We start from the raw sequence: 12453 nt of genomic DNA on the forward strand, positions 1-12453 counted from the left end.
GAGTTCAAGACCAGTCTGGCCAACATGGTGAAACCCTGTCTCTACTAAAAATACAAAAATTAGCCAGGCATGCACCTGTAATCCCAGCTGCTCCAACTACTCGGAAGGCTGAGGCAGGAAGATCACTTGAACCTGAGAGGTGGAGGTTGCAGTGAGCTGAGATTGCACCACTGCACTCCAGCCTGGACGACAGTGTGAGACTCCATCCCAAAAAAAAAGAAATATTGCATAGAAAAACACCAAGGGCAACTTTCACCATTCTGGAAGCCTAACTTAGAACAAGTAGGCTGAAAATGAGGACTATACATGCCTAACTTATGTACTGTAAACTCATTCTTTCCACAGATATGTACTGGGAGCCCTTACATGCTGGGCACTGTGCACAGAAAAGCAAACAAAGACAAACGGGCTGAAAATTTGTGGCCTCAAAGAAAATCAGACTATTAGGAGACAATTCGGTAGGTGATGTTCGTATGTCTCTAAAATTTCAGTACTGGAAGAAAACTCAGACTCTACTTTTTAGAGGACGAAACTGAAGTCAGAGAGGAACAATGATTTGTCCACAGTCACAAAGCTACTTGGTGACAAAGGCTGAGACCCCTGCTTGTCCCACGCTGCTATGAAGTCTCTGTCCGTGAGGCACTCACACTGAACGATTCCACCCCGCTCTCTTCTGCACTTGGAGACACTGCACTGTTACAATTCAGGCCAACAGATGGGCTTTGTAAAACTAGCATCCTCTGAGCACTCACTCTGGGCCAGGCACTGTGCTAGGTACTTCAGATTTACCATCCCATAAATCTGCAATATCACTATAGCATTACTACAGCAACTCATTTTACAGATGTGAAAATTGAGGCTCAGGAAGGTTCAATGATTAAGTGACTTGCTCAAGGACATGTAAATGATAAGTGGCAGAACAGGAGTCAAAATTCAGACTAGGCATTCTGAACAGCAACTCTGGTTTCTTCACACTATACCATGTTCCTTCTAAAATTGGTCAGATCTACTAAATACTAATGTGGTTATTTTGCTTAACATTAAAGGGCCAAACGCAGGGGCTTGAAAATCTTGGTATAGAAAGCAATAAGAGCTATATGATGGGTTTGACTTGCAGTACTTACAATTCAACACAAAAAGCAGAAAATGGGAGGGTACTGTGGATTAGTAAAATAATACACAGCCTTTGAAATCCTGAGGGGTTGGGCATTTGTAAGTAGAAGACTTGGCATATTATTTTTTGTGCCAACTCCAATTACCCTGACCAATTCTGTCATACAGACATTGACTAACAACCATTAACCAATGACCATTAACAAACATTAGGTAAGAGTAAATTAAAGTTTTCATTCATTCAACAAAATTACCGGAGCATGACCTGTATCCGGTATTATACTGGGTTCTAAATGATCTATGTATCATCTCAGACTGAGTACTACCACGCCTCAGCAGTTTCTGGTACAAATGTTTTCAGAATGAAACAATGAATCAGAAAAGTTTGCAACAATTTTCAAAACTGATCTAGGAACAGACAGCTTCTGACTACTTTGGGGATGAGATTCTTGTTTCTTTGCTTTTTCAGTCCCTCCTCTGCAGCAAGCCCACTTAAACCAGTCGATGACTCCAGATTCCTTCAGACTCAATCACTTTATGACCATCAGTCCCTTTATTCCCTCCCCCGCTCCTCTTACTGTGGAAGACTGCATGTTTCTTCATAAGTTAAGGCTCCCACGAGCCTAAGAGTCATTACCGTTCCTTTCATAATGGTGTTTAAGCCTACTTACACAGCAATTTTCCTGCCAGCTTTCCCTCCCTTCTGAAATATCCCTAGAGAATAAAAGTGAACTTGCATGTTAAGAAAAATGCATGGTCCATAGTCCTTTTTCTGAAGTCAAATCAAGCGTAAGAACCTTGCTAAAGCTATTCTCATAATTAGCATTTAGACTAGATGTAGGCTGCACACCAAAAATACACTTCCCAATCATGCATATGTTCCCAGTGATTAGAACACACCTCGATGCTGTCAAAGATGTGTGGTCACCTTCTGCTGCCAGCTGCTGCCAGGTCTCGAGATAACCCACAACAGCCTCCCATGGACCAGACGGTGAAAAGGGCTCAGGGGCTGGAACAGCAGACACGTAGCTGCTGGCTGAGAGGTGGGACCGGTGGCATGTGGCTGCAGCAGCACTTTGCATTTCTGCTTTGGGGTTTTCTTTGGGGATAGTGAATGTCCCCTTTCAAATTTACATATGAAAAAATTATATGTGTGTGTATTTGTGTGAACACAAATAATCTCAAAATGTATACTTATTTGTATTCACATATAATCTCAAAATGTATACTTATTTGATAAAGTCAAATAAAGGACTTAATAAGAGATAAAGGAATTAATTCTCTATAGTTACGTGTGTGTATGTGTGTATGCATGTGTGTGTATATATATACATTTTTTAAGGTATATAAATGTTCTGAATTTTCTGAGTCAGTCCATAATTCAAAGAGTCAGTCACTTTCACCACAAATATACTTCTACTTGTGAAATGGAGTCACTTGATTTTTGGTTATGAAAATATGGTCCTGTAACTACGGCATCAACATTGAGAAATCCTATCAGCATGCATCACTGCATTAGAGGAAAAGCTATCTTTTTCCATAGCCAGAAAAGTAGATACTTTAGGTTTATTTCATCTCTCTGCTTTCTCATATATAAACTAATCCAGAAAAAATTATGTATTCATTTTTTCAGAAAATGTAAGAGAAGTCGATTCCTCACTTCCCATTGTCAGCCAAATCTATTGTCTCAGGATACTTAGAAAAGTACAATTTAAACCCAGGATAATATGAAAATTAGAAAGGTCTTTTATTCCTTCTACCTTAACGCTCAAAACTTGAAGCCACTTTTTCACCTACAAGGAATCGCATGTTTTTCTGATTATGACAGTCACATAACTGAAATATATCTAAATAAAGTTTATAAAAGAATTCAATAAATTGTTAATAGTTGTTCACAGTTGGGGGGAAGCTGAATTGGGCAGAAGTGATGAATGACTCACTTTTTTTTTTTTCTTTATAGACAGGGTCTCTCTCTGTTGCCCAGGCTGAAGTGCAGTGGTGTGATCACAGCTCACTGCAGCCTCGAACTCTTGGGCTCAAGTGATCCTCCTACTTCAGCCTCCTGAGTAGCTGGGACTACAGACACACGCCATGGTGCCTGGCCACTTTCTTTATGTGTGTAATTTTTAAAGTGTGTGCTTTTTGCCTTTTTCTCCTTCTTAGCATGCTTTTTGTAAGTTATACATGCTCACTGTAGAAAATCCAGAAAATCAACGAGTAAAAAGCCTAAATTTTTCCACAACTCGGAAGACAACTGTGAACTTCCACTTAATCTTTACGTTATGTATGTGTGTTTTCGTATTATACCCTGTTTTCATACTTTTCGTACTGCTTTGATACTTAATGTTATGTCATCAGCATTTCCCATGTTTAGACAGTCTGTGAAACGTAACTTAAAAAGGTTATGTAACCTTCCATCACATGGAGATACCACAATTTATGTAACCAAACTCCCACTACTGGCCATTTATAGTATTTCCCTTTCCTCTTTCCTTTTCTTCTTCCCTTCCTCCCCTTCTTTCCTCCTTCCTTCTTTCTTTTCTGCCTTTGGCTTTTAAAAGAATCCTACAATAAACAATTTGTATGTAAATCTCTGTCCATGATTTCTGATTATATCCTTAGGACAGATTCCTGCAAATAGAGTTACTGGGCAAAGGGTACATTAGGTAATGCTTATTCTATTCTAAGACAAAACCATGGAGGTGTCCACTTCATCTCTTTTACACATCCGGAAACTGATGTAGCTTCTTGCTCCCGTGGAGCAGAATTCTAGTATTTCTCTATCTGGGAAGGTCACTTTCAACTAGATGCCCAGTTTGTAGAGGGAATCGCAAAGGCACACGAGACAGAAATCCAATCTAGTAAGTCAGGCCAGGAAGAGCTACCTTCACGATAACAGGAAGGCTGTGTGTTCCCCGAGGCATGGCCGCTGCACCCTTCTCTCGTCCTAACAATGCCCAAGCCTTGCCTTGCCAGTGGCCTAGTTTCCAAAGCTGTAATCACTTTCAAATTGCTCTTGCTTAGAAGCCTAAGATTTCCTTAGATCTGATTTCGGTAAACCTAGGCTTCTCTAAACAAGATTTCTTAGCCACCGTCAGGAAAGACTTCCACATCTAGACCCACTTGGGCTCCTCTCAACAGTGACTGCCCTTCCTCAGGCCATCACAAAGGGCCCTCCTATCAGTGCAGCCTTGGTTAGAGTGAAAAAACACTACAGATAGAACAGAAGGTTTAAGAGAGTAAAAGTAAAATTTAATGTAGGAACTTCAAATGGTCTTTTCTTTGCAAAGAGCTTCAAGTATGCCAGAGTACCAGGGCACTGACAACTCCTTTGTTTTCATGAACTCTTTGTGAGGCAGAGGCAGAGGCGAATTTCCTACACTCCACCCATCAATGAGGGCCAGCAGAGGGGACCTTGATCTGCTCAAGGTCACCGAGCAAGGCTATGGCAACACAGGGTCCAATTGGCTCAGAGCTTCGTTGTCAGGAAGATGCCATCATTCTATTTGCATTCATCTTCACTGAGTGCTTGCTGGGGAGAGGGCCTTGGAGAGGGAAAGGCCAGACTGAGTGTTACCTGCTGCCGGCATCCTTACCTGTGCAAAGAGTACTATGAGGCTATCATTGTCAGGGAATTCGAGATGCTTGGAGTAAAAGTGATGGAGGGCAGCTATGTCACTCTGAATCAAATCCTTCTTCTCATTGTCTAACTTATCCAGATCTGTGGATAAATAATCCATTATTCACCCGGGGATTTCTAGCTACATCCTATTTTTGCTGTAAATGATATAGAGGAAAGGAAAGGGCAAAAAAAAACCCCAAAACTAACATGTTGAACCCCCAGAGAACATTCTTCCCCATCACTTGGTTTAACTGACAAACCCTAGGGAAAGAAAGCAAGCCATTTCTTCCTTCTCTCCCTCTGATGAGTAGAAGTCACTCGGGACATGAGATTTCCACTGACTGTTAGCAACGAGGTCAGGGATGGGTAGCAATGACTCATAACCAGCCTCAGCCTAGTCAAGGGCCCCCTAATTGGCCTGGGAATCTGGGCCATGGTCAAACAACTGGACAACCCCTGATTTCATGGCTTTCAGTAAGAACATCAGCTATTTAGAGGACTGCAATTCAGCAAAGATCCAAAAATATTCAGCATGCCAAGAAGGCCAGCAGGAGGTAGCTCAGGGTGCAATAATTCATCTTGGGAGCTCCTACGTCCTTTAATTATTTCCTAACAATCCTGTCAACTCAGAAGAAAAAAGCTAAAAGTGCTTTTCGAAACAGCACAAAAGTCAAAATAAAAACTAGTAATTAAAGAAATCACTACTCCTCTGAGCACAAACTAGCCCGTTCCTCGCTTCAATCCTGCCCAACCCACGTGAAATCTGTGGCTGAGAGAACTGCGCGGCTGGTCACAGAAAGACTTACGTGATTCAAACTCCTTCACAGCTAACAATTTTTCTGAAGGTGTTCTCTCTGGGTGGATCTTCTAGCAATTGGGGAAGAAATCACACAGATACAGATTTTTTAACAACCAGTGTAATAAAGTGGCACTTTCACTTTTACATCAACATAAAGAAAAAGTAACAATTCTTAAGGAAGTAAAACAAGCTACTCAAGGACTCCACCACTAGGGCTCTCCACCGGCCAAATCCAAAGACTCTTGAAAGCGCTTTTTAAAATGTCTACCGTGTACCTAACACCCTGATAATACTATGCACACAGTAGGCTCAGAAATGCCTGTTACGGGAAAGAACAGGGCCGGAAAACAACTTTTTAGGGTCCTTACTTAAAAGGACTGGGTCTACAGACAAACCATCCTATTTATTATTTCTCCTTCTAAAAAGGAACAAAATCAAACCCCCCATCCATTTTACACTTTCTTTAAGCATAGGCTAAAATGATCTCAAATTCTGTGTTTCAAAAAGAACACTTTTGGTTGTATCTGTGAGCCCAGATTCACTTTAAACGTGTTGCTGGCTTTGTTCTAGACACCCCAAGAGGAGCTAACAATAGTAAACCCGCTAGGCTTTGAGAACATGAATAAACTTGGTGTTGACAAGAGTTCAAAGGCAGAGCTCAGGAGCTGGCCCAAGGCCGTGTCTTTGTAATCTGGCTATTCAATTTGGGGATACAGGTGGTCTAGCAGGGCACGCTCACCTCCCTAGTTAACATGTTAAGCCTCCCCTTGGTAGTTTGGTAGCCTGTCTCCCCTAATCCTTTGCAAGCTACTAGAATACAAATGGTCTGTTTTTTTAATCATCAAGTCCTATAGAGATGAAAAGATGGGCAGGTAACTTTCATTTAATACACTATTAGTAGTAGTAGTAATTATAATAAAACTTGAATGAAGCTTGTATAAACTCATCTTTGCATTCAGACTACCCTCCTGGTGCCAAAATATTTCAATAGTTCTTTTTTAGAGCAGAAATCTTCCATTCACGGGATGCATTTTTATAAGATTTATAAGTCATCTCGCTTGGGAAAGCTTTTCATTCAGGAAAGTCTACCAGCCTCTTCTGAATTCTTAACATATCACTATAAATATCATCAATAATTCAGGGGAACAAAATGATAAAACACCAGCTTGGCCACCCAATCCTCCCAAGATGCACAGAGATCCCATCTGATGACTTACTGACTCTGATACCTCACCCAGTCATCCTATTCCCTCTGAATCATTCAGCCCAAATACTCTGCATAAATTTAAAAATAACTGTTATTAAGGATCCGAAAGTTAACCTCCTGCAGGGAAACAATTCTGATGTTTTGGTCTCACTCTACAGGCAACCCATGAATGGCTTTTGTTACTCTCGGCTGGCTGGCGAGGTAGCATTTCAGCAAGCACCTGACCCAAGCTGAACATAGCTGAAGGATGACCTCAGAGTTTTGAAATGTTCTACTTCTGTTTACACAGCCCAGGATCCTAACTTGGTCTGGGGACAGATACATGCTAATCATTTCCATCACATTTGGCTTAGATTAAAAAATAGAAAAATTTTAAGGGTGGAGGAGGGCTGGTAGGTATATAGGAGAAGTGGATGAAATTTCAGTTGTTTTTTTTTTTCATTTTTAGAGACACTCTCATTTACTTTGTTGCTCAGGCTAGAGTATGGTGGCACAATCACAGCTCACTGCAGCCTTGAAGTTCCGGGTTCAAGCAATTCTCCTGCCTCAGCCTCCAGAATAGCTGGGACCACAGGTGTATACCACCACACCTGGGAAATTTTTTTAATTTTTAAAATTTATTATAGAGAATGGGTCTCACTTTGTTGCCAAGGCTGGTCTCAAACTCCTGGATTCAAACAATCCTTCTGCCTTGGCCTCCCAAAGTGCTAAGATTACAGGTATGAGCCACTATGCCTGGCCAAAATTTCAGCTTTAAAAGATTTATAGTCCAGAGGCCCTGCCACCAACTTCTCTGACAGCACTGAGAAGCAAGACCTCCACAGCCTGGACATACGCCTTCTAAACCCCACACTGCCTATTTCATTGGATCACAAGGACAAGTTCTATGGCATTTTCCTGTCCTCTTTTTAGTTTGGCCTTCGAAGATTGGGTGTCTAACTATCATGCAATCAGCAAGAACGAACCAGATCGGGGGAGAACAGTCAGTGTGGCAGCTAAAGCAATTTCATCTTGGATGCTGATGTACCATGTTGATTTCTGGTTAACTCCTGCTCTGGGAATGCTTCTAAGATTTCTACTTTATCTATGGCTACCTTAAATCCTGCCTTAGGTCCATACAATCTTGAGCACAAATCTTGCTCTCAGGCAGATCTGCATAGTATCCTTGCCTTTCCTTGTAACTGTTGTACACATTTCTTTCCTATGGTATATAAGCCCTGGGTCTGGTGGGCAATGGTGCAAGGATCCACCATCTTGTCTTGCTGCCACCCAAGACATAGACATGGCTTCAGTTCATAAGTCCTAGTAAATGTTTCTAATAAACTACATTTGTCAGCTTCTTTCTTCTGTCTCTCAGCTTCCTTAGTCTTTGAGGGTAAGTTTGCATAGGCCTGCCCACCACGGAACAGTCAGAGTTGGCATCACTTCTGGAGAAAGCCATTGATGACTATCCTCTGTTTCCATCAAGGGCACCTCTTTCTTTCCTTCTTCTTCACTTTTTTTTTTTTTTTTAACTCTCTTCCCTTCTCCCTTGCCTCTATTTCTACTTTTCCACTTTTTCTCCTCTTTGCACATGTCATAGTCAAGGCTGTTCCATCCAATTCTTTGCCTGCCTATGCACAGGCAAGAAAGGAGCCAAGAAAGAGCAGAATACTACACAGGAAAGGGGAACAGAGTACACTCTTCATGTCAGAATGGAAAGACCAATCTGGTTCCCTAGGAAGCTCTAATTATTTGGGGTCAGGCTTTTCATGTCATGTATTTCCATGTAGACCTGTCATGAAAACAGCTCAGAATTTCAGAGCTGTGGCTATGCTCCTGGTCTAGGGTAAGCAACATCCTAATTGCACAGGGCGCACAACTAACCAGATTATGCCTGCAGTATTTTCCCCACCCTTGTCCATATGGATATGATAGGAAATGTAGACTAAGGATGTTTAACGAGAGATGGTTACCAAAGGTCAGTTACTCATCTTTCTGACCTTTAAAAGAAAAATAAAATAAAATGCACTTGACCATTGTCCCATTTCCTCACCTGTTTGGCCAGAATCCTTGCTGTTAGTCTTACAGTCTCTGAGGGATTCCAGTTTTCCCCAAAAACAACCATGGGAGAACATTCCAGCTTGTGCATGGGCCAATCTTCTTTCTGGGAAGATTGAAAAAAACATTATTAAAAAACAGCACATACACTAGAATAAAGTGTGAGAGGAGAGGATGCAGTGAGTCCCCCTAGTTAAGGTCAAGTAAAATATGTTTCCTTTTGGAAAACACGAGGATGCTCACAAAAGCTAGAGATAAAAACATCCTTTAAGATAGGCAGGATTGTATGACCTTCACTCAGGCCTGGTCAAGGTTGTTGGGATGAGAAGATCTACTTTGTGTTTTTTCCTCAAGCACCTCAGGGCTTTCTGCAGCCCCTCATTATTCCAAACAACACATACATCTTTCCATCATCTGTGCAGGCTGTCAAATTGCAGAGGGAGCGATTTGAGTATCAGCCATTGATTTGGCTCTCTTGCCTCACAGTTCCGCTCTGGCTTTGTTCTCACATCAGGGCAAATAATGGAGAGTTGACTTACACAGCAATGAGTCCCTTTTACAGGCGACTTTTTAAAAAGCACAAATGAGGGTTTCATGAAGGGCAACCACTGGAAAGATTTAGGAATAGTTAGGACTTCCCAAAGATGCACTGGATGAAACAGTAGTATTCTTTCTTTCCTTTTTTTTTTTTTTTTTTGAGACGGAGTCTCGCTCTGTCGCCAGGCTGCAGTGCAGTGGCGCGATCTCGGCTCACTGCAACCTCTGCCTCCTGGGTTCAAGTGATTCTCCTGCCTCAGCCTCCTGAGTAGCTGAGATTACAGGTGTGCACCACCACGCCCAGCTAATTTTTGTATTTTTAGTAAAGACGGGGTTTCACCATGTTGGCCAGGATTGTCTTGATCTCTTGACCTCATGATCCACCCGCTTCGGCCTCCCAAAGTGCAGGGATTACAGGCGTGAGCCACCGCGCCTGGCCTAACAGTAGTATTCTTTCTATCATATGCCCTGAAGTTTCCCTGCCCCAGGTAGAGGATGAAGGATATTTGCTGCTGGAAGGGTGGAGGCGCCATCACTTGAGATGGGGAAGGCATGAGAGAAGGACACCATGGTGTTTTGGAGGCCGAGGGAAGAAAGTACTTTGAGGACTAGGGAGTAAATGATGATGCCAGTGCTGGAGACAGGCTTAGTGTGAGAGGACGGAGAATGTGATCTGGGATCACGGAAGCTTGATTTTCATAAAAACCAGTTTTGGTGGGATGATAGGGTAAGAAATGACTGGGTGCAGATTCAAGAAAGAATGAAAGGAGACACAGCTTAGAGTAGTGAAAAGTTGCGGGGGATTTTTTTTTTTTTTAGATGGGAAATATCAGAGCACGTTGTATACTGATGGGAGCCCTTACACACTGTCTCTTTCACGATGGAATTGGGTACTGTCCTGCTCTGTCCTTTACCTTCCCTAGCTCAGAAAATGGCCATAAATGCTCAGGGCAGGAAGGCTGACATGGGCGGATCACCTGAGGTCAGGAGTTTATGATTGGCCTGGCCAACGTGATAAAACCCCATCTCTACTAAAAATAAAAAAATTAGCCAAGTGTGGTGGCATGTGCCTGTACTCCCAGCTACTCGGGAGGCTGAGGCAGGAGAATCACTTGAACCCAGGAGGCAGAGGTTGCAGTGAGCCGAGACTGCACTGCTACGCTCCAGCCTGGGCAACAGTGTGAGATTCTGTCTCAAAAATAAAAATAAATGCTCAGCCCAGAAAGCTAGAGTCATCCTTGACGCTGCTGTCTCATTCACACTCCACATTCAGTCAGTTCTGGCAAATCCTCTGTCTCTAACTGGAATCTGATCACTTCTTAGCTCCCCAACCTTTCTACCCGGCTGCAGCCCCAACATCTCTCATGACTAATGTCCTGCCACTGCCTTCTAACTGGATGCCCGCTTCTGTCCTTGCTCCCATGGACTAGGTTCCAGAGAGCAGCCTGAGGGATTCTGTTGACAAAACTCAGATCAGGCCAGTCCTCAGCTCAAAACCGAATGGCTTTTCTCATCCAGGCAAAAGGCCAAGCGCTAAAGGTGACCTAGGAGGCCACACGTGATGGGAGCGCCCCTGCACCACCCCCAGCCTATCATCTCCTACCGCACTCTCGCCTGCCTCACTGCACTTAGCCACAGCAGTGTCCTGGCTGCGCCTGGAGCCATGTACCTGCCTCAAGGCCCTTTGCACTTGCTCTGTTTTGTGGCTAGCACTCTCCTCCCCTGGATATCCATGTGACTCCGTCCCTCCTCCTCTCCAGCCATTGCTGGAATGTCACCTTCTCAAGATACCTGCCACAATCACCCTGTCAGAAACAGCACTTCCCCATCATTCTCCCTTTCCTTGCTTTCTGCTGCTTCTTAGTACTTCTCACCACCTGAGCATATTACATATTTATTAGTTGTTTGGTTTAGTATCTGTCTCTCCCCAGGAAAATAAAGAAACTTTGTTTTGTTCATAGCTGTAACCCCAGAACTGACAACAGTGCCTGGCATTTACTAGGCACTCAATATAGTTGTTGAAGGAGTGAAGATGTCTCCCTACCCCCTTCCCTCCACCCTGATCCTCCAAGAAGGAAGCACATAATGTCACTTAATGATTTAATGCAGTCTATGGTACAGCCCCTTAGCTCAAGTTCTGGGCCAAGATGTTCTGCAGAATTAAATAACGCCGCGCCAAATATAACTAAGAGCAGGGAGGAAAAGAAATGACAAGATATGCACAAGGGAGAAGAGAATCTGTTTTTAGCCAAAGCCTAAAATGAGAGCATGGTGATGAGGCGAAGAGGTGGGAACAGGTGGGTCTGGCTCCCTGCAGACTAATCAGCTCCCTCCTCAGCTGCAGACCAAAGAGGAAAAGACAGAGATGACCCTCCGGATACCTAAGGGGATAGGAGGACCTACCAGCTGGGGACAGATGGATCATTAACAACTATAGACAAATGCCCACTCTGACTCCAGTAACTCCAAGAAAACTCCAAGACATAATCTCTGTCCCTAATGGGCTTGCAAGCTGTTGTTTTCTGAACTGCAGGTGGTGCTTTGGTGTTTAGCAACTACAATGAATTCCTGGGAAGTTAAATATGAACATTTATTAATATAATTATTATTTATAAAATATAATCAATTTATTAATGTAGTTGATTTAAAATTAATGTCACTGTAAATATTACATAATGGTGACATTTATTGATATAAATGTCCTCAAAAGGAAGGGAATCAAACACAAGGAAAGCTCTGGGAGGAAAGCAGAGTGCTGTCAAGCAGGAGGGCTGCTGACCTGGGACTCAAGAAACCTGCATTTTATCCCCACTCGCAGCGAGCAGCTGTGTGACAACGCAGGTCTCTTAATCCCTTTGCGCCTGTCTCCTTGGCTGTAAATAACATGATCCCTAAGTTACTTGGCAAGTCCAGAATTCTGAGTCTGTGAGTTTACACCTTCCAACAGTGATAATCAGATATCAAGCTTGAAGACTACCAACAAATGTGGGCCAAATAGGAATCATCGGGCATTCATCAGGCACAAAGGATCCCATCAGCGGATCCACAAGAAGCACTCAGAACAGTGCCTGGCACAGGCTGCGCTCTGAAACATTGGTAATTGTTCATTCATTCATTCATTCAACAAGTGCTGCA

General features: G+C 42.9%; 1 protein-coding gene across 4 annotated transcripts in view; it reads right to left on the bottom strand.

Annotated features, from left to right (window-relative positions):
- SMYD2 (SET and MYND domain containing 2) overlaps positions 1-12453 on the bottom strand; it is a 56288-nt gene that overhangs the window by 13454 nt on the left and 30381 nt on the right. For 2 of the 4 annotated variants that reach the window (XM_002809460.6, XM_063725226.1), the window contains 3 exons: positions 8777-8887; positions 5542-5602; positions 4710-4834 (listed from right to left, as the gene is read on the bottom strand). In XM_002809460.6, the coding sequence (XP_002809506.2) occupies positions 4710-4834; positions 5542-5602; positions 8777-8887 (297 nt within the window). The remainder of the gene's footprint in view (positions 1-4709; positions 4835-5541; positions 5603-8776; positions 8888-12453) is intronic. The other 2 variants (XM_024233000.3, XM_009237802.4) reach the window with 2 other exon arrangements.

The sequence above is a fragment of the Pongo abelii genome, chromosome 1 (genome assembly GCF_028885655.2).
Source record: "Pongo abelii isolate AG06213 chromosome 1, NHGRI_mPonAbe1-v2.0_pri, whole genome shotgun sequence".
Lineage (NCBI taxonomy): Eukaryota > Metazoa > Chordata > Mammalia > Primates > Hominidae > Pongo > Pongo abelii.